The following is a 19,386-nucleotide window of genomic DNA, read 5'->3' on the forward strand; positions in this document are numbered from 1 at the left end:
CCTTTTCCTGTTTTGTTTTGGAATAAAAATGTATAATCTCATACTTTTAAATTGATTTACTCTTATACCTTTGACAACAGTCATATTCTTCATTAAGACGTTTTTTACATTAAAGGAAACAATCCCTATGCATGCGTCCAATCCTCAGTCCGTAGTGGGAGCGTTGGTGGTGGTGATGTGCGGGGCATGGGGGGGCTGGTAAAGGTGGGAGGGGTTGACACAGAGATGTACAGGACAGGACACACTCGTGCTTCACTCCAATAAACCTCACCACATTTTGCTGCTGCAGCTGCTTTGGCGCACACATGGAATAGAACGGTGCGCTCTTCTTCTTCTTCGGTGCGACTATGTCGAGTCTGGAGGTTGCTTTCTCACACTGATCAGCGACCACCGAGTATACGCTTCTCTTCATCAGAAAAAAAAAAAAAAAAAAAAAAAAAACCCGGAATGTTGTCACTCTCTCTGTCAGCAAGGTCGGTTTTCAGAGAACAGTGAAGACACCGCTCATTTACCATGAGCTGTTTGGATGTTATGTACCCAGCCTATGGACATTACGCACCGTACGCACCGACTGCTCCTGCTTTTATCAATAGCTTACAGGTAGGAAGTGAGAACATTTTTTTCAGTGTCACCGTGATATATCAAAATATGTTTATGCAATTTTAATGGCGTAAGTGGTGATGGGGTTCAACTGCAAGTTGTCAATTTGGCTAGTTCAAGCAGCTTGTGCGTAAAAGCAAACCACCGGAAGGAAACATCTTTAGAAAGTATAACTAGCTGCATGTGAACATTTAGAAAATTGTATAGATTTAGTCTCTACTAATGTGTGTATTTGAAAATGTTTGTTGTGTCTTAATAGACGCTGAAGTCGCGCTACAAAAAAAACCTTATCTTTACGCACACTAGCTCACTTGCTCACACATACCAGCCCGGCCACACACAAAGAAAAACATTATGTCAAAATGTCTCAAAGACAGCTCTAGAACTGTCCTCTACAGCACCTGTCATAACCCTATCCCTGCTCCCCCCGCCCCCCTCCCCCTTTCAGGCTCCCACAGGTCTGAGCAGAACTTCTCCTCACTGCCGGGATTTTATGGACACTCCCAGGGGTCCTGAAGGGATGTCTGGGGGCCCAGGAACAGGAGGTTCCACTTCCTCATCTTCGTCCAACTCTTCTACTACTTCTTCCTCCTACACGCCCGCAGCTTTGAGGCCGGAGGAAGGCCCCAAGGAGAAGCAGGAGGCCCCAGAGGCAGAGTACCTGAACTCTCGCTGTGTCCTCTTCACATACTACCAGGGAGACATCAGCAGCGTGGTGGACGAGCACTTCTCCAGGGCTCTCAGCACCTACATGGACGGAGAGGGCAAGCGGAGAGCGTCAGACCAACCGGGCACAGGTATACTACACTGTGGATACGTTAAAGCGGCATACAAAATAGAGGTTCGCTTTGTATAATCCTGGATGTGGAAAGACCCTGGATGTGATGAATAGGGTGCCCTTTAATTGGAGACACATCATGCTAAATACAAACATGTTTCAAGGGTGCAAATAAAAAGAAAACCAACATTTATAATTAGTAAAACTATAGAAATTACCTTTTTATAAAATGAATACCTCAAAATCAGAATGTTGTTCAAGTTAAACTGGCTGTAACAAGATAGAATTATTCAAAATTTCTCGTAAAAATTTGAGTTTAACTGATTGTAGGTCGGCGCTGTGATCCTCCCCAACCCCTGCAGTGTCACAATCACCATTTATTTATGGGAACTCAGGTTCAACAGTTGTCTGTGTGGTGACTCGAGCTTGTTTTTTTGAGGCCACACAGGGTGAGCTGACAGTTCTGCAGACTACACAGCAGAGACAGGTGATGTGATCAGGTGACGTGATTGAAGAGCTGCTTGTTGGCACTGTTGTCCCTGGAGAGGTCAGAGTGAAGAGTTCATGAGGTCATGAGGGGTCAGCCAGGGGCTGTTAGGTATCAGAAAGGAACCTCTTTGACTCTGGTTTGAGAAAAAGATATGGAGAAAAGAAAGAGGACAAGCAACCTGCGTAATGTTAGATTCTTTTTTTTAAAAGGGTTTTGCTGTGAAAAATTGGGAATCCAAAAATGAACAAAGGCAGCTTCAGATTATCAGGCTTGACGTTTTTGGCATCTTGTGTGGTATGCTTTGGCACATTCCAACTCATTTATTGATAGTCAGGATCAAACTTCTTTTTTTGCAGCAAAAATCCAAATGCGTCATTTAAAAATCGATTACAGAGACAGAAGTCTCTTTCTAGAAGCAATCTGAAGACATCCCTTGGATATCCATGTATAGCCTCCACTCTCTCCCTCTCTCTCTGCTGTCGCTGGTAGTTCCTCAGTCCAGTCGCTACTTCTTCATTTCGGCACTAACACAAGCCTCCTGCCTCACAACAGATGCTATGTTTATACATCGTCGTAAGCGCACAGCCTCGCCGGCGTATCCCCTTCAAACGTCTCCGCGGCTCTGCAGCTCTGACTCTCCTTCCAGCTCTCGCCCCGCAATTGTTGCTCAGTCAGTCAGACGGCCGCCTGCCTGCCTGTCAGATTTATATACGTGGTGTGGCTGTGGTCTGTGTGTGATCGGGTGCACAGGGAAACACTACCTCTCAGGTTGTCGCATGGTGTCTCTTTTCAGAGGAATATCTAAATATATAAGGATACTGCTAAAAACATATAATGGCCCCGCTGACATTCTGTCAAGGGCGAGGAGAGGGGTGGGGGAGCAGAGAAAACAACAGGTGGGGGGGGTGCAGGAGACAGAAGAGAGGAGTAGCGGGTGCGAGAGCTGTGTGTGTGTGTGTGTGTGTGTGTGTGTGTGTGTGTGTGTGTGTGTGTGTGTAGGAGAGGTTTGTGAGACTTTCAGAAGTACTGGGCTGACATGAGAGTGAGAGATGTCACCACAGTGAAGATTTAAGGCTCTGCAGGCCTTGGTCTCCCTCCAGGTCAGAGCGTCTGCCTTATATAGAACTCTATGGATATAGGGACGTCTCTCTTCCTGCCCTTCTCTCGCTTTCCCTCCGTCCACCAGAACATGGCTGTGTTTATTTCTGTGTCTTGTTGGGGGTGAGGGTTGTTGTTGTGTGACGGTATGATCCAATTGGGAAGATATCTGGGCCAGAGGGTGAAAGCAGTCATGTGAGTGACATCAACGTTTTACCACGCCAAGCCTTTCCATTTGTTTCTATAAATCAAGTGCATCACTAGACACTTGAAGTGCAAGAGTTTGTGCCCTGGTTTAAATTTAATCACAGTGTTTCCTCCTTTCCCCTTCTCTCGTTAGATACACCGTCACCCAGCAGTCGACGAAGCTTCCCTCCATCCTTCTGGGATAGTAACTACTCCTCGCCTCAGAGCCGCTCCCACTGCGAGACCAGCGCGCCCTCCTATTCCATGGACCCGTACGCGTCAGGGCTGCACCCGGGTCTGCCGCATCCGCACGCTCACCCTCATCCGCACGCTCATCCTCATCACGCTCACCCTCATCACGCCCACCCTCACCCAGCGGAGAGCTGGGGTTACCCTCAGGCCCAAGCCTACGGGCCTCCGCGTCCCCTGCACGAACTGTACTCACCGTCGGCTCTGGAGCCCCACTACGGGCCCCTGCTGATGCCCGCGGTGAGGCCCCCTCACCTACCCACGCTGCAGAGCCACTATGAAGTTAGCAAGCTGGAGCCCACCGCCTCCTGGCACGGCCTGCTGCCCCCGGGAGACGTGAGCCAGACGCTGGCGCTCAACATGGATGCAGGTATACCCACTGAACCATTTCAAGGCTTCTGCAATCGCTGTGTGGAAAAGAGAAATGTTCATTTTTTTTCACAGTGTATAAAATATCATCAACAATGAAAATTGTAAAAAAATCAACAAAAAAAAAAACACGTAGAATAAAACAAAAATCTAATCCAGATTATTTACTGCAACAATCTGGCTCTCACAGGAAAAGTAGTCTGCTTATTTATTGCAGATATCGATTCTTTTTAAAAATGCTTTCCCCCCAACCAAGGCACCAAATTTAACCGAACTTTGGGTGTTGTGCCGGTGACTCCGCCCTACAAACAATTTGAGTGTGACGTTTATAACATAAATAAATCAAACTTTAAAGATAATAGACAAAGATAAACTTTATTGATCACCCATGGGGGAAATTTTTTCGTTACAACAGCTCAAGAAAACAGGAAACAGGAATATAATTATTAAAAATAACAAGAAGTTAAAAATCAAACATATTTACATCAGTTAAATAAAAGGGAGAAAAAATACAATAATAGAATAATACATATAACTCCTCCCTTTGAGTGACAAACACTCCGTCTGACCCTGGACTATTTCAGCCTGAAAAAAAAAAAATAAAAAAAATAAAAAAAATAAAAAATAAAAAATAAAAAATAAAAAATAAAAAATAACTGTAATCTCCACCATAACTCATTATTTATTAAAACTGCGATATAATAATAATGAATAATATGTCCATGATAAAAAAGTGCAATATTGAAACAAACAGTGCAATAATCTTGATAATGTGTATATATTCCATCTGTCTCTGATTCGTGTAACTATTTCTTGTACCTATTATTGATATCTTACTTACGTTCCTATTCTATTTGATTAATATTTTTATTACTATATTTCTACTGCTATATTTTATATTTTGGAGCAACTGTAACGATCGAATTTCCCTCTGGGATTAATAAAGTATTTCTGATTCTGATTCTGAAATCATCCAAACTCCTTTTGGCAAACATTTGAACCCCGGCCTTCTCTGTTATGAAACTATAGAGAACTTAATAAACACATCTGCAAACCTTTAACCTTTCCATGGTACAATCCCCAGGTAACACGCGCACACACTTGTGATGTTGTATATCCAAAGCCCCTTCAAACACACATATACACAATGCGCCATCACACACGGCTCTCTTTCTCCACCTCTAAAAAAAAACAGGATGTTTGGCTAAAGTAGGCTCCATGACAACCTGTGTTCTGCCGTTTCTCCATTGTCCTCATCATTGTTTCCTCGTCTTTCTGTTTTTGTCTCTCAGGCCTCCAGCAGCACAAGAAAGGCAAGGAGCTGTACTGGTTCTAACGAGCCCTTCAGTCACATTGACCAGCCATTACCAGATCCAATTAGTCCCTGGACCTGCTCCGCTATTGAAGCAGCGTGTCCCTTTATCCCCCCCCCCTGACACAACACACACTCCACCCCCCCTTTCTGCTCTCTGTTTCACGTTCTCCCCCTGCCAGTACACAGCCTCGCTCCAGGTCGACGTGTGTGCACCATGGAGATAAAGCAGAGAGAGGGAGAGAGGGAGAGAAATCTATGCTGGTTCTCTCTCTCTCCTCCGCTCTCTGTGCCGCCTTGGCGAGGGGGGAGAGCGACGGTGACCTGTTTGGACCGAGAAAGACAGGATCACAACAGACTTTAGCAGCAAAACGGAGCGAGATAGAAGGAGGAATATGGAGGGACAACGGCAAGCAGGGATTCCCTCCAATATCCCTGGTTATCTCTGTCTCATGTCCCGTGTCGCTTTCGATCATCATCCACTTATCTGCGTTTCCACAAAATGCAACATGCAAGCGATTAAACAGGAGCAACGATTCTGCCGGTTTCCCTCTCTGTGACTGTCCACACGATGCCCTTATTTTTGGTTGTTATTATATCATTTTGTTTTCTGAAATAAAAGTGTTCTATTTATTGGTGTGTATGTGCATTTCTAAAAGGTGTTTGGTTAGGCCAGTGTTCTGAGATTAACATGTAATCTAGGGAGAGAAGAAGAAGCCAAAACCTTGTGATCCTGGTGAAGTTTCTGTTGTGTTTGAAGGGAGTAGAAAGGAGAAAAAAAAAAAGGTCAAAGACATTTGTTTGCTCTGAACAGACTCAAAGATTGTTTTTCTTTTATTTCACTGTGTTCCAATTTTTGTTGCCTTATTTCTCTGTGTCGTTCTTGGATGTTTTGAATTGGACTTTATAATATTTTTCTTTCTTCTGTGTGCCATTTTTTTTTTTTTTTTTCATTTTTGTGCCCAAGAAGATTGTGATGTTAATAAATATTTTTATGGTAATGTATGTCATCTCTTAAATCTCTCCCTTGGATTATTGCATTAACATGACATCCAATCTCGTCTCATTTAAAAAACATTAAAGGAAGAATGTTGGACTTTTTGATCCAGTAGATGAGCACCTTGAGCACCAGTATGAAACCAAAACAAAGTCGTGTTTGGCCACACCGCCACTATTCTGAAGCCTCCGCTCTCCTCCAGCGTCACACCTCCAACCTTTCTCTCCTCGTGTTCACACGAAGGAGTTATCAAATAGAATGCACCATAATTAAGCCCCATTAAAGGCTTTATATGCGATTTTTTAATCCAGCAGATGTTGCCCTTGAGCACCAGCATGAAACCAAAACAACTCGTGCTGCATTGTTGTGTTAGCATGCTAATGCTAGCGATCTTTATTATGCTCGTATCTTCACACTGCATGTAAATTTACCTGAAATGAGCGTGATCTAGAAACACAGTTAAGCAGTGAGTACAGTATGTTATTCTTCTTTTCTCTAGTCCCTCAATTAAACAACTTTTATACACGAGGGGAGGAGTCAGCCGGCCGTCCTGGCGATGTAAACAAACTGAAGATAGGACTCTGAAAACTCTGAAAACATCACAGACAGTGGGACTCGGGTGTCACACCCATTGTAGATAGTGATGACTCACAGAGTTATTTTCAGAGGAGATACTTGATTTATATTATATTTAAGTGTGAAAAATCACATATAAAGCCTTTAAGCACAAGCAGCGAACAAAATTGTCGTTGGCTCAAGCTGCAATTGCCTGTGTCCTGCATTGTTGTGTTAGTATGCTAAAGTTAGCACACTTTAATTAGCTTTTAGCTTCCCAATGTATGTAACTTTACACGGAATGACTGTGATCTAAAAACATCTACATGACATTCAAACAGGCAGTGAGTATGTTATTCTTCTTTTCTCTAGTCCTTGACTAAAACAGCTCTAGCCTCTACGCAAGGGACTGAGCCATCCATGTAAATACGGCTCCAACAACACATGGCCAGCAGGACTCATGCTTCTCCCTCATTGCAGACAGTCATGACTCAGAGAGACATTTACAGAGGATATACTCGATTTCCTACATATTTAAAGATTTATTTTTGGACTTTTTGTGGCTTAAATGGAGAGATAGGACAGTGGATAGAGTTGGAAATCAGGGAGAGAGAGAGAGTAGGGAATGACATGCGGGAAAGGAGCCACAGGTTGGGATTCGAACCTGGGCTGCCCGCTTGGAGGTCTACAGCCTCCATACAAGGGGCGCGCGCACTAACCACTGCGCCACCAGTGCCATGATGTCCTACATATTTACGTGTCAAATGTTGCACATTCTTCCTTTAAGCAAGAGAGCAAATAATACTTACTCACAACTCGTCATGTTAGTTTCTATTACAGGCAGAAACTTAATAAAACACTTTTAGATCATCCTCTAATTCACACTGTCGTATTGTGCGTGTAGATATTTACAGCAGCTGTGTTGCAGTAGCACACAGAGCCAGATGTGTTTAAGATTACGCTTTGCGACGTGTCTTATTCAAAAGGCTTTCCGTTTGAATTCCTGCCTGCATTCACACTTTGTCACCTATAAAGTGGGAATGACTGGTGAATGCCGGCAATGCGTAACCAGAGAGGAGGACAGCCATCCCAGCTACGCACCAAATGTCGCTGTGTTATTGATCCGATAATCACATTATGTGCTAAGGTATGCCAGTTTGATCCACTGTCACAATTTAGCGGCTGTTATGCGTGACCCCCCCTTTGCAGAGAGCAGCCAACTATGTGATTGGCTCTAAGCTGAGGAAACATGTAGAGTAATGAAATTAGACGAGTTCACCGGGGATGACGTTCCTTTCACTCTCCTGTGCCAAGTGTCTTACGGCAGTTTCACACGAGTATTGTCACTGGACCTGAGGGTTTTCTTTACACACTAACATTTCAATAAACTCTGCACAGCTTTAATGCTAATCTGAAAACCTACACAGCTTTAATGCTAATCTGAAAACCTACACAGCTTTAATGCTAACCTGACAACCTACAGCTTTAATGCTAACCTGACAACCTACAGCTTTAATGCTAACCTGACAATCTACACAGCTTTAATGCTAACCTGACAACCTACACACCTTTAATGCTAATCTGAAAACCTACACAGCTTTAATGCTAATCTGACAACCTACACAGCTTTAATGCTAACCTGACAACCTACACAGCTTTAATGCTAACCTGACAACCTACAGCTTTAATGCTAATCTGACAACCTACACAGCTTTAATGCTAATCTGACAACCTACACAGTTTTAATGCTAACCTGACAACCTACACAGCTTTAATGCTAACCTGACAACCTACACACCTTTAATGCTAATCTGAAAACCTACACAGCTTTAATGCTAACCTGACAACCTACACAGCTTTAATGCTAACCTGACAACCTACAGCTTTAATGCTAATCTGACAACCTACAGCTTTAATGCTAACCTGACAACCTACACAGCTTTAATGCTAATCTGACAACCTACACAGCTTTAATGCTAATCTGACAACCTACACAGCTTTAATGCTAATCTGAAAACCTACACAGCTTTAATGCTAACCTGACAACCTACACAGCTTTAATGCTAACCTGACAACCTACACAGCTTTAATGCTAACCTGACAACCTACAGCTTTAATGCTAACCTGACAACCTACACAGCTTTAATGCTAACCTGACAATCTACAGCTTTAATGCTAACCTGGCAATCTACAGCTTTAATGCTAACCTGACAACCTACACAGCTTTAATGCTAACCTGACAACCTGACAACCTACACAGCTTTAATGCTAATCTGACAACCTACACAGCTTTAATGCTAACCTGACAACCTACACAGCTTTAATGCTAACCTGACAACCTACAGCTTTAATGCTAACCTGACAACCTACACAGCTTTAATGCTAACCTGACAACCTACACAGCTTTAATGCTAATCTGAAAACCTACACAGCTTTAATGCTAACCTGACAACCTACACAGCTTTAATGCTAACCTGACAACCTACACAGCTTTAATGCTAATCTGACAACCTACAGCTTTAATGCTAACCTGACAACCTACACAGCTTTAATGCTAATCTGACAACCTACACAGTTTTAATGCTAATCTGACAACCTACACAGCTTTAATGCTAATCTGACAACCTACACAGCTTTAATGCTAATCTGAAAACCTACACAGCTTTAATGCTAACCTGACAACCTACACAGCTTTAATGCTAACCTGACAACCTACACAGCTTTAATGCTAATCTGACAACCTACAGCTTTAATGCTAACCTGACAACCTACACAGCTTTAATGCTAATCTGACAACCTACACAGTTTTAATGCTAATCTGACAACCTACACAGCTTTAATGCTAATCTGACAACCTACACAGCTTTAATGCTAACCTGACAACCTACACAGCTTTAATGCTAACCTGACAACCTACACAGCTTTAATGCTAACCTGACAACCTACACAGCTTTAATGCTAACCTGACAACCTACAGCTTTAATGCTAACCTGACAACCTACACAGCTTTAATGCTAACCTGACAACCTACAGCTTTAATGCTAATCTGACAACCTACACACTGAAATAAGTTTTGGGGCAGAAACTCACTTTTACACAAATTAAGTCATGATGGTGGTGACCATGACAGTTATATGAACCAATGTCTGGGAGCATCTTTACACCTTGAAGTGAAGCTTGTGGAAATGCTGCCATCTGCTGGTTTGTTTGTTGTAATGCAAATTGCAACTGAGAGAGAGAGAGCACAATTTATTTTCCAAAACAGACTCCACAATGACGAGTAGTGACAGCAGCAACAACTCTAAAAGAGAGATTCTGCTTTGCAAAGGTATACAGCATGACATGGAATGATCTGAATCTGTGATGTGTCTGTACGGAAATCTGTATTACAGATATAAAGGTTATCATCTATTTGTATTGTGCTCTTCTTGGTCAACATCTAAATCTTATTTTAAAGGGTTTTAATGTAATAATAATAACTTTAGTTATATAGCACTTTTAAAAACACGGGGTTTTTTTAAAGAAGATTTAAGAAGATGTAAGAAACTTAAAAAGTTTAAAGAAAATAGAAATAGAACAGCAATTAAAGAGGAGCAATAGAAACAAGTATGATAAAAAAATATAGATTAATAGACAAATTTAGTAAGATAAAAAAATGACTAAATTAGAACATACAAATTAATAATATAAGAGCAGTTAAAGGAAATTAAGCAGTTACTTGAGATAAAAGCATATTTAAAGAGTCGTGGAAGCAACAGAAGGAAATTGAGGATAACATTTTTAAAAGAAATAGTAAGAGATAAGACAACATTAAGAAGTAAAAGAGGATTCAAATTGTGAAGACAGCTTTACACATGCTCATGAGCTTGTGGCTGACCGATCGTTGGGGACAAGAGTAGCTCAGGGAAGTCCAAAAAATAAAACCCTTTTAATGAGAATCAGAATTCAGAATAACACACTGATCTCATGATTACCGTTCCCTATATGGAACTTCCCTCTGTAACCTATAGAGGAGTTTGCTTAGGGGAAATCAGGGGTTTGAGCAGTCTAGGGAGTTAACCAACACTTCCTGTGAACAGCTGATCGGGTCAGCTGTGGTGTTGACACATTGCGTCATCATTTACAGTAAATCTAAACCTTAGATGATATTTATTTAGCTTTTGGTATACTGACTATGACTGCTTGTGTGACATGGCTGCAGAAGGCAATCTAAAAAAACATTTAACACATTGTAAGGGGAACACACAATTATTTAAAAAGTCAGTTTGAGAAATGTTTGTTTCTTTTATTTAAAAAAAAAAGAAAAAAGGTGCTCTGCCTCTGTGCACGGCCTGTCAGCAACTGTTTCAAGCTGTTTGTTTAGCTTTCTGACGTTGTGTCCTCCTCTCTGGATCCTCGCTTGTGTTGTTCTTACTCTCTGATGTTCGGTGCTTTGGATAAAAGTGTCTGCTAAAAGAATTGTAGATTTACAAGATGCACATAATCTAAATGTCATATTTGCCTTTGAGGATTGTCTAATCGAATCAAAGCTGAAATGGCAACTTTTTTTAATTGTCTTTCCATCTTCATTTAATTCTGAGATATTCACTTTAATGTGTTTAGAACCCGACACTCAGACTGTTTTCAGACTGTAAAAAACAGTAAACGAAGAATTGTTTTATTTACCTTCATTTCAGACACATTGGGTAACCTTGGACGATATCCCTAACCCTAAACGTCCAGATCTAAAACCAAACTGTCTTGGCTGTCATGTGCAAGCTGAGGTTGACAAAAAACTTACTGGCAAGCATCCAAAAAATGTGCTGCACTATTTTGAAGTTGTGGGATGACTTAGTTTATTTTTTCCTTTGTGGAACTTGTCAGCATGAGAAAAGAGAAAATACACACACACACACACACACACACACACACACACACACACACACACACACACACACACACACACACACACACACACACACACACACACACACACACACACACACACACACACACACACACACACACACACACACACACACACACACACACACACACACACACACACACACACACACACACACACACACACACACACACACACACACACACACACACACACACACACACACACACACACACACACACACACACACACACACACACACACACACACACACACACACACACACACACACACACACACACACACACACACACACACACACACACACACACACACACACACACACACACACACACACACACACACACACACACACACACACACACACACACACACACACACACACACACACACACACACACACACACACACACACACACACACACACACACACACACACACACACACACACACACACACACACACACGACCCCAGCTTGTCACTTGACTGTTGTTGTAAATGTTTTATTGTTTGCAAGGAACATCACAAACTTTATGTCTATAATATAAAGGTGCATTTCACTTCTTCACCTATAAAAAAACTCCCTCCCTACTACCAACCTGCTCACTCACTGACTTATATAATAAAAAAAAAACTGACAGTAATTGCACAAAAAAAGGATTACACATTAAATCCTGTCTCACAATCCTAAATCACTATTTCGTTAGGTTGACTGAAAGTTAGACTGAGACAGGATTTCCAGCATGGCGGCTGCTGCCCTGCAGGAACAGCTTTCAGGCTTCATGCATTAATATTTACAGTCTTTGGGAATGACATGTGGGACAGGAGCCACACCTGAACCCAGGACGCCCGCCTTGATGACCACAGCCCCTGTACACGTGGAGCCCAAAATAACCACTAATCCACCGAGACCTCGCCAGCCACTTTTTTGAGGGGAAATATTTTTCTCAAAACTGCACAACAGTCAGTCTAACTGGTACCTTGAATTACTTTTAAAATTGTAGTTTTTCTTTAAAAGAAATACGTCTATGATGTGACCCAAAAGACAAGCTACATCATGTGGACTCTTGCTTGCTTGTCTCTTGTTTCAAATGTCTATAAGCACACTTCATGATCACCTAAAGCCATGCATGTGTTGTATTACGATGTTAGATGTTACCGTGCTCAGGCCCGGTTAGTCCTGGGACTTCAGCACGGTACAGGGCAACTCGGCCTAGTGTGCATTATTGTAAACACACTGATGTTAATGCCACTGGGAAGCAATTAGGGCTTCAGTGTCTTGCCCCAAGGACACTTTAATACAATGGTACTTGTCAGACTTAAGAGCCACATTGACCAAAAACTATTTCTGCAAGAGCCACAATCAAAATGCTTCTTTCTTTCCTAAAATATGTGTGGGAGACACAGTGAAATGACGTGCAAAGAATAATTTCTGCTGACAATGTTTCCCTTTTTTTAAACAATTACTTTGGCTTTTTTTTCTCCAAGTGGGACCTGAAAGAGCCACAACTTGTCCCAAATGAGCCACATGTGGCTCGAGAGCCTCAGGTTGAGTATCACTGCTTTAAAGTCTTTCTATGTGATTTTTCACACTTAAATATAATAGAAATCAAGTATATCCTCTGAAAATAACTCTGTGAGTCATGACTGTCTACAATGGGTGTAACACCCGAGTCCCACTGTCTGTGATGCTTTCAGAGTTTTCAGAGTCCTATCTTCAGTTTGTTTACATCGCCAGGACGGCCGGCTAACTCCTCCCCTCGTGTATAAAAGTTGTTTAATTGAGGGACTAGAGAAAAGAAGAATAACATACTGTACTCACTGCTTAACTGTGTTTCTAGATCACGCTCATTTCAGGTAAATTTACATGCAGTGTGAAGATACGAGCAGAATAAAGATCGCTAGCATTAGCATGCTAACACAACAATGCAACGCGAGTTGTTTTGGTTTCATGCTGGTGCTCAAGGGCGACATCTGCTGGATCAAAAAATCACATAAATCCTTTAATATGTCGACTGCAGGAGCTGGGATGGAACCAGTAACCTTCCCATTGAAAGAGGAACCGACTCTACCACCGAGCTGCAGCCACTTGAGGCTCAAAGGTGTAAAGGTATCCAAACATGTCAAGTCAAAAGCAAAGATTAGAGAAAATTTGAAGAAAAATAACTATGAATTTAAATCTTTCATCAATCATAACTCTCTGCTTGTCTCTGCCAGATTCATGTCCTGTCACTTTGGAGCGGTCCAAAGCTGAATCGGGAACAATTGGACTGAACAGCATTAATGCATACAAAGTCAATATGTGGCTTCCACAGAACTGACTGTAACAGGAAAATGATTCATTCACATTTTTGGATCATTATTATTATGTCACAAGGGTCACTTCATGTAGGGCGGATACTGCAGACTGAATATTTAAACAGATCTTTAATCAATCCTTACATGACGCTCTGCTGATAATATTTCAATCATAAGACTGATTTTTTTAGTCATTTTTATTTTTTACACGTCTACAGAATATAACAGCTGTTCAGTCAGGGGTTCTTCTTCTTTTGATTTCCATTTTTTTTCCCAGTCTTGTCAGAAGGCAAATCATTTTCACCGTGTGTACAGGAAGGAACCGAAACACAGCCGACTGCAAACTGTGCGCAGACATTCAAAAACATGACACGAGGTGACAAGAGTTTAATGACATCTGTAAACTTTTAGCTGAGCTCTCACTTCTTTCCCCTCTTCTTTATGGGTTTAAGTGTTGCCATGGCACGAAAGCCTTGTGACAGACGGACAGACAAATAGTCAAACAGATGAAGGGGCAAACAGGATGACAAAGCAAGAAAACAGCCAGACAACCATCGAATCAGTCAAAAATGATGCTTCAACAACAGACCACAGATGATAATTTGGATTGTCATCCTTCTCATTAAAGGACAAATATTAAATTCCCAGAACCAGTTCTGACTGTTCCCCTTGTTACTCAGTCTCCTTTTCGTTTCATTCGGTTGGTAAATACCATTTATACCCGTGTTCCTGACAATGACAGATGGGTACATTCTGTAGTCGAGTTGAAAACAGGATGTGTGCATGGAAAGGAAGTCTCGAACATGCAGCCGATGGAAATTCTCATGAATCATAAATCAGTCGATATGAAACGAAAGAAAAGGTTTGATTCATCACAATGTGTGTGCAAATGTTTTCCGACAACCTGTTTGAGCCAAGATGACAAGCAAATGTACCGTATTACTTCAATTAATAGACCACTAATATACTATAAGATGAGCCTGCCTTAAATCAGCGACAGGCGTCAATATGAGACGGGCCTTTAATTATTTTCAAAAACAACAGGTGCAAAGCAAAGATAAGAAAGACTATAAAATCGTAAATATAGAAGAAGAAGATATACATTAATAATCCCAGAAGGGGAAATTCAATTTTACACTCTGTTGTTGAACATGCTACACACACATACGCTGAAAGACACACAGCAACATGCACTAATGGAGAGATGTCAGAGTAGGGGGCCTGCAGGCTGAGCTACTGCCATCCCCACACAACAGAAAGAATATTTTTATGTTTAAAATGAGGATATCGATACATTTTTTAAAAATTTCAAATCAATGATTTGATCTTAGTTTGTAAGACAGCCCGCCCATACCAACCTGCTGCACTGTGGGGGGAGAGAGAGGGAGACACCCTTGTTGTTATAGTTTGGATCAGCAAACTTATCGACACTCAATGCAAAGGAGCCTCTTATTGAGACATGGGGCAACAGCCCGGCTAGTAAAAGAAGACTGGGCATTAAACTGGGACAGGCTTCTATTTGAGGTTTTACGGTATTTGAACATTTTTTGTTTCATCTTAAAAAAAAAGATGTAACAGGAAGTCTAATGTGGAGGAGCTGTTTAAAGAGGCACAGACAGGGTTACATAACTTTAAAAAAAGAACCCTCATCATTCATGTTAATTAAACGTGTGACTCTGTGTCAGCGAAAGTGACGCCTACATTTCAGAGAAAATAAGAACAGAGAAACATTTGCTTCCTACACATTTTCCAGTTTGTCTTCATGACAGAGGTCAATTTTTTTTAAAAAGGTGGGTGGCTGTGCACATCAGGACTTGCATTAGTTCTTGTTGCTGGATCTTTGTTCAGGGATCACCATCAGTATGAGACAGAAATCAGGACATTCTTCACAGTGGGGGGGTTTCACACATATGGTCCCAGGTCCTGGATAATTCCTCACCACCAAACTGCTTAGTCACTGCTTGTATCCTAAACAAAAAAAAACCACTGTGGTTCAGAAGAGTAAGTCATGAGCCTGATGCTGACATATGTTTCCCAAACGAATGGCATCATGAGAAATTCTCATAATGAATAACCCTCCTTCCCTTTTTTTAATCATTGACTCCCTTTTTTTCTTCTTCTCACTTAACAAGCGGCTGACATCCACCTGACTGGACACACTGCAGGTCGTAACTGCACTCAGCTATATAAGAGAGCGTCTCTGACACAGGCCGACATCACCTGCAGGAGCTTAAACCTCAACCATTACAACCCACACCGACAAAAGGTAAGCAGCTACAGCAGGGACACACACACACACACACACACACACACACACTGCAGGGGCTCGCATGCAAAGATAAGACGAGGCAGAAATCGAGAGAGAGATGAAAGCGATTCACCTACAGTGCATACACGTGACGTCGTTCGAGACGCAAAACTGAAGTGAAAGAGTTTCGGCTCAACCTGTGTGGTTTCCTGCGAGTCACGAAGGGATCTGTGTGTGTTTGTTCTCCCTGCCTGTGTGTGTCAGTCAGGATGAAGCTGCTGCTGGTTGTTGCTGCCGCTCTGGCTGTGGCCAGCTCTGCCAGGATCTCCCTGGAGGACCTGGAGTTCCACGCCTGGAAACTCAAGTTTGGTAAGAAACACATTTGTGGTCTCTTCTAATACAGTAGATCTTGATCGGTTTACTTCCTGTGTGGCTTAAAAATGGAGTGTGATCACACACTGCACATAGCTTAAGACCAAAAGGGATTTCTAATCAGCCTACATCTTTAGAAATGTTCTAGATTGTGCGCAAATTCAGGATGGTGTTATCACTGTAAATTAAATAAAATAAAATAATCTTTTTCATTCAAATGATTTCTCTTCTCTGGCTTGCAGGAAGGACCTACCACTCTCCTTCAGAGGAGGCTAACCGCAGGCAAATCTGGCTCAACAATCGCAGAGTGGTGCTGGTGCACAACATGATGGCCGACCAGGGCATCAAGTCCTACCGCCTTGGCATGACCTACTTTGCTGACATGGTAAACACACACAAAAAAAGACAGAAATCTCGCCCTTTTCTTTCATCGTTTAGCTTTTACCTTTCATCGGAACAACAAACAAAACTCTGCTTACAAGACAGTCTGAATTGTTGTCTTTTCCACTGTAGGAAAACCAGGAGTACAAACACCTGATCTCCCAGGGCTGCTTGCACGCTTTCAACGCCTCCGTGCCTCGTGGTGGCTCCACCTTCCTCCGCCTGTCTCAGCTCACCGACCTGCCCAACAGCGTGGACTGGAGAGACAAGGGATATGTGACTGACATCAAGGACCAGAAGCAGTGTGGCTCCTGCTGGGCCTTCAGTACCGTATGTACAACAATAACACCTTTATCTTATCTTTTTTTTTTTTTTATGATGCAGGAGACTTGAATTCTCTGTGTTTTGGATTCTAATGGATGCATTTCTGTGTTAGACCGGCTCTCTGGAGGGTCAGACCTTCAGGAAGACTGGGAAGCTGGTGTCTCTGAGCGAGCAGCAGCTGGTCGACTGCTCGGGCGACTATGGCAACATGGGCTGCGACGGAGGCCTCATGGACAACGCCTTCAAGTACATCCAGGCCAACGGAGGCATCGACACAGAGGATTCCTATCCTTATGAAGCCGAGGTGAGAGGAATTTTCTTTTTATTTGCACCGTTGAAAATGTGTCTTTTGGTATTATAATGATAAAAAAAAAAGCAGAGTTGGAGACACAAATGAACTCATTCAGTTCTAGGAATGAGAGGCCTCAGTGTAAGAGATGAATAATACTGCCATCTTGTGGACAAAATATATAATGGCCCCAAAAACCCTGAAAGACTCAACTCAACTATTGGCGATTGGTTTTTGCGATAAGACAATAAAAGGACAGCAGAACCAGACAGTAAAAAGACAAAAGTAGATAGCTAACACGGTGGAAATGCAAAATGCAAGAGGCACTGAACATTGACTGAGGCTCACAGCAGCTTTCATCAAAATGAAGTGCAGAGTCCACATGAAATATAAGCAGCTCACTGTTAGGTATACATCACTGGAATAAGATTCAAAAGTGCACTTTCAGCCTTCTGTCAGTCAATCTCTCCAAATGTATTTTCTAAAACTTTAGCACTTTTGGAAAACGATTCGTTCTCTTGTATCTTTTGCACATTTCGCTGAATTGTGAAATATCATCTCTCTCGATCAGGATGGCCAGTGCCGTTACAACCCCGCCAACATCGGAGCCGAATGCACCGGCTACGTGGACGTGAAAGAAGGCGATGAAGGCGGCCTGAAAGAAGCGGTGGCCACCATCGGGCCTGTGTCCGTGGGCATCGATGCCTCCCAGATGTCCTTCCAGCTCTATGAATCAGGTGGAGAAGAACGTCCTCATATTGAAGAAAACGAGCAAATCCTCTGACTTGTTTTTGTAACTGTACCGACCTGTGTTTGCAGGAGTGTACGATGAGCCCGACTGCAGCAGCACAGAGCTGGATCACGGCGTCCTGGCTGTGGGTTACGGCACTGACACCGGAAAGGACTACTGGCTGGTTAAGAACAGGTAAAACTAAAATTAAAGATCTTGCTCCTTTTATCCCCTCACAGTCCCTTGTGGAACAATGCAGACAAAAAGCTAAGTTTCTGTTTCCACAGACAGCGAGGAAGCTTATTTATAGCCGCTATAATGAAGTGAAACCCAAACTACCACTTACATGAACTCTCACATTTATTTCACTTAGCTATCTCTTCATTTCTTTACACACGTTTGCAGTGTTTACTTTGGTTCCAATGTCTGTGTTTCTGCAGCTGGGGTCTGAGCTGGGGAGACAAGGGATACATCATGATGTCCAGGAACAAAGACAACCAGTGTGGCATTGCTACCGCAGCCAGCTACCCTCTTGTCTGAGCAGGTGAGGTCAAACTTTAGATTAGCTCTCCTCCTTTCCCCTAATGTGCTTTAACAGTCTGTGTGCATCTGTTTATTCATGTCCACTAACTGGTTGTTTATTTTCATGTTTGTTTGTTGTTTTTTTCCAGGTCCAAGACTTCCCTCAGCAACACATCATTTACTTTAATTTCATCAATGAAAAAAATAAAGTCATGGGTCAAAATGCCCGTGTAAGTTAGGACCCTGGGATTTCCGTCTGAGCCCTGATGCACTTTTAATAAAATCACTATTTTTTCATGAAAATTGTAAATAAATGTAAATAAATAAAACGTTTCACAAAAAAAAAAATGCAATGTGTTGCGTGTGTATGTTCAACCGCACTGATGTTCAGTATCATCACAGAAGAAGAAGTGTAGCGTTTGTTGGTTTGGACATCAGTCCTCCGCAACTGTCCAACATCTGATCTAATCATGTAAGAATTATTTATTTATATTTATTATTATTTGAATTTGTTGGGTTTCTGTAACATTCTGGTACTTATGTAACCGGTGGATTTCTGCGTTGTGTTTTGTGGTCAAATGATTTTTACTCGTCTCTTTTTTAAGGGGGAAACACAGACAAAACTCTGTTTCAATTTCTCAGTCCGCTCCAGATCCTACACCGATAAAATAATAGTACGTA

At 42.1% G+C, this 19,386-nt stretch overlaps 2 protein-coding genes across 2 annotated transcripts; both read left to right on the forward strand.

The window, feature by feature from the left end:
- The first annotated feature begins 229 nt into the window (after window positions 1-229).
- On the forward strand, window positions 230-6,101 carry vgll2b (vestigial-like family member 2b). The gene is made up of 4 exons (XM_061063137.1): window positions 230-600; window positions 1,049-1,397; window positions 3,307-3,771; window positions 5,063-6,101. Exons 1-4 carry the CDS (start codon window positions 514-516, stop codon window positions 5,104-5,106), a joined length of 945 nt encoding a protein of 314 aa, XP_060919120.1. The 5' UTR covers window positions 230-513; the 3' UTR covers window positions 5,107-6,101.
- Window positions 6,102-15,971: 9,870 nt separating this feature from the next.
- On the forward strand, window positions 15,972-18,921 carry ctsl.1 (cathepsin L.1). Its single transcript, XM_061063733.1, has 9 exons — window positions 15,972-16,104; window positions 16,341-16,456; window positions 16,702-16,844; window positions 16,973-17,170; window positions 17,277-17,468; window positions 18,025-18,190; window positions 18,273-18,378; window positions 18,624-18,727; window positions 18,855-18,921. The coding sequence occupies exons 2-8, from the start codon at window positions 16,357-16,359 to the stop codon at window positions 18,721-18,723; spliced, it is 1,005 nt and encodes a 334-aa protein (XP_060919716.1). The 5' UTR covers window positions 15,972-16,104; window positions 16,341-16,356; the 3' UTR covers window positions 18,724-18,727; window positions 18,855-18,921.
- Window positions 18,922-19,386: the final 465 nt, after the last annotated feature.

The sequence above is a fragment of the Labrus mixtus genome, chromosome 18 (genome assembly GCF_963584025.1).
Source record: "Labrus mixtus chromosome 18, fLabMix1.1, whole genome shotgun sequence".
Taxonomy (NCBI): domain Eukaryota; kingdom Metazoa; phylum Chordata; class Actinopteri; order Labriformes; family Labridae; genus Labrus; species Labrus mixtus.

Bases quoted from the DNA above. Each gene is read 5' to 3' on its own strand.
- ctsl.1 (XM_061063733.1), top strand. From the start codon at position 16,357: ATGAAGCTGCTGCTGGTTGTTGCTGCCGCTCTGGCTGTGGCCAGCTCT. The intron at 16,457-16,701 runs GTAAGAAACACA...TCTGGCTTGCAG, and splicing joins CGCCTGGAAACTCAAGTTTG to GAAGGACCTACCACTCTCCT. The intron at 17,469-18,024 runs GTGAGAGGAATT...TCTCTCGATCAG, and splicing joins CCTATCCTTATGAAGCCGAG to GATGGCCAGTGCCGTTACAA.
- vgll2b (XM_061063137.1), top strand. From the start codon at position 514: ATGAGCTGTTTGGATGTTATGTACCCAGCCTATGGACATTACGCACCG. The intron at 1,398-3,306 runs GTATACTACACT...TTCTCTCGTTAG, and splicing joins GTCAGACCAACCGGGCACAG to ATACACCGTCACCCAGCAGT. The intron at 3,772-5,062 runs GTATACCCACTG...TTTGTCTCTCAG, and splicing joins GGCGCTCAACATGGATGCAG to GCCTCCAGCAGCACAAGAAA.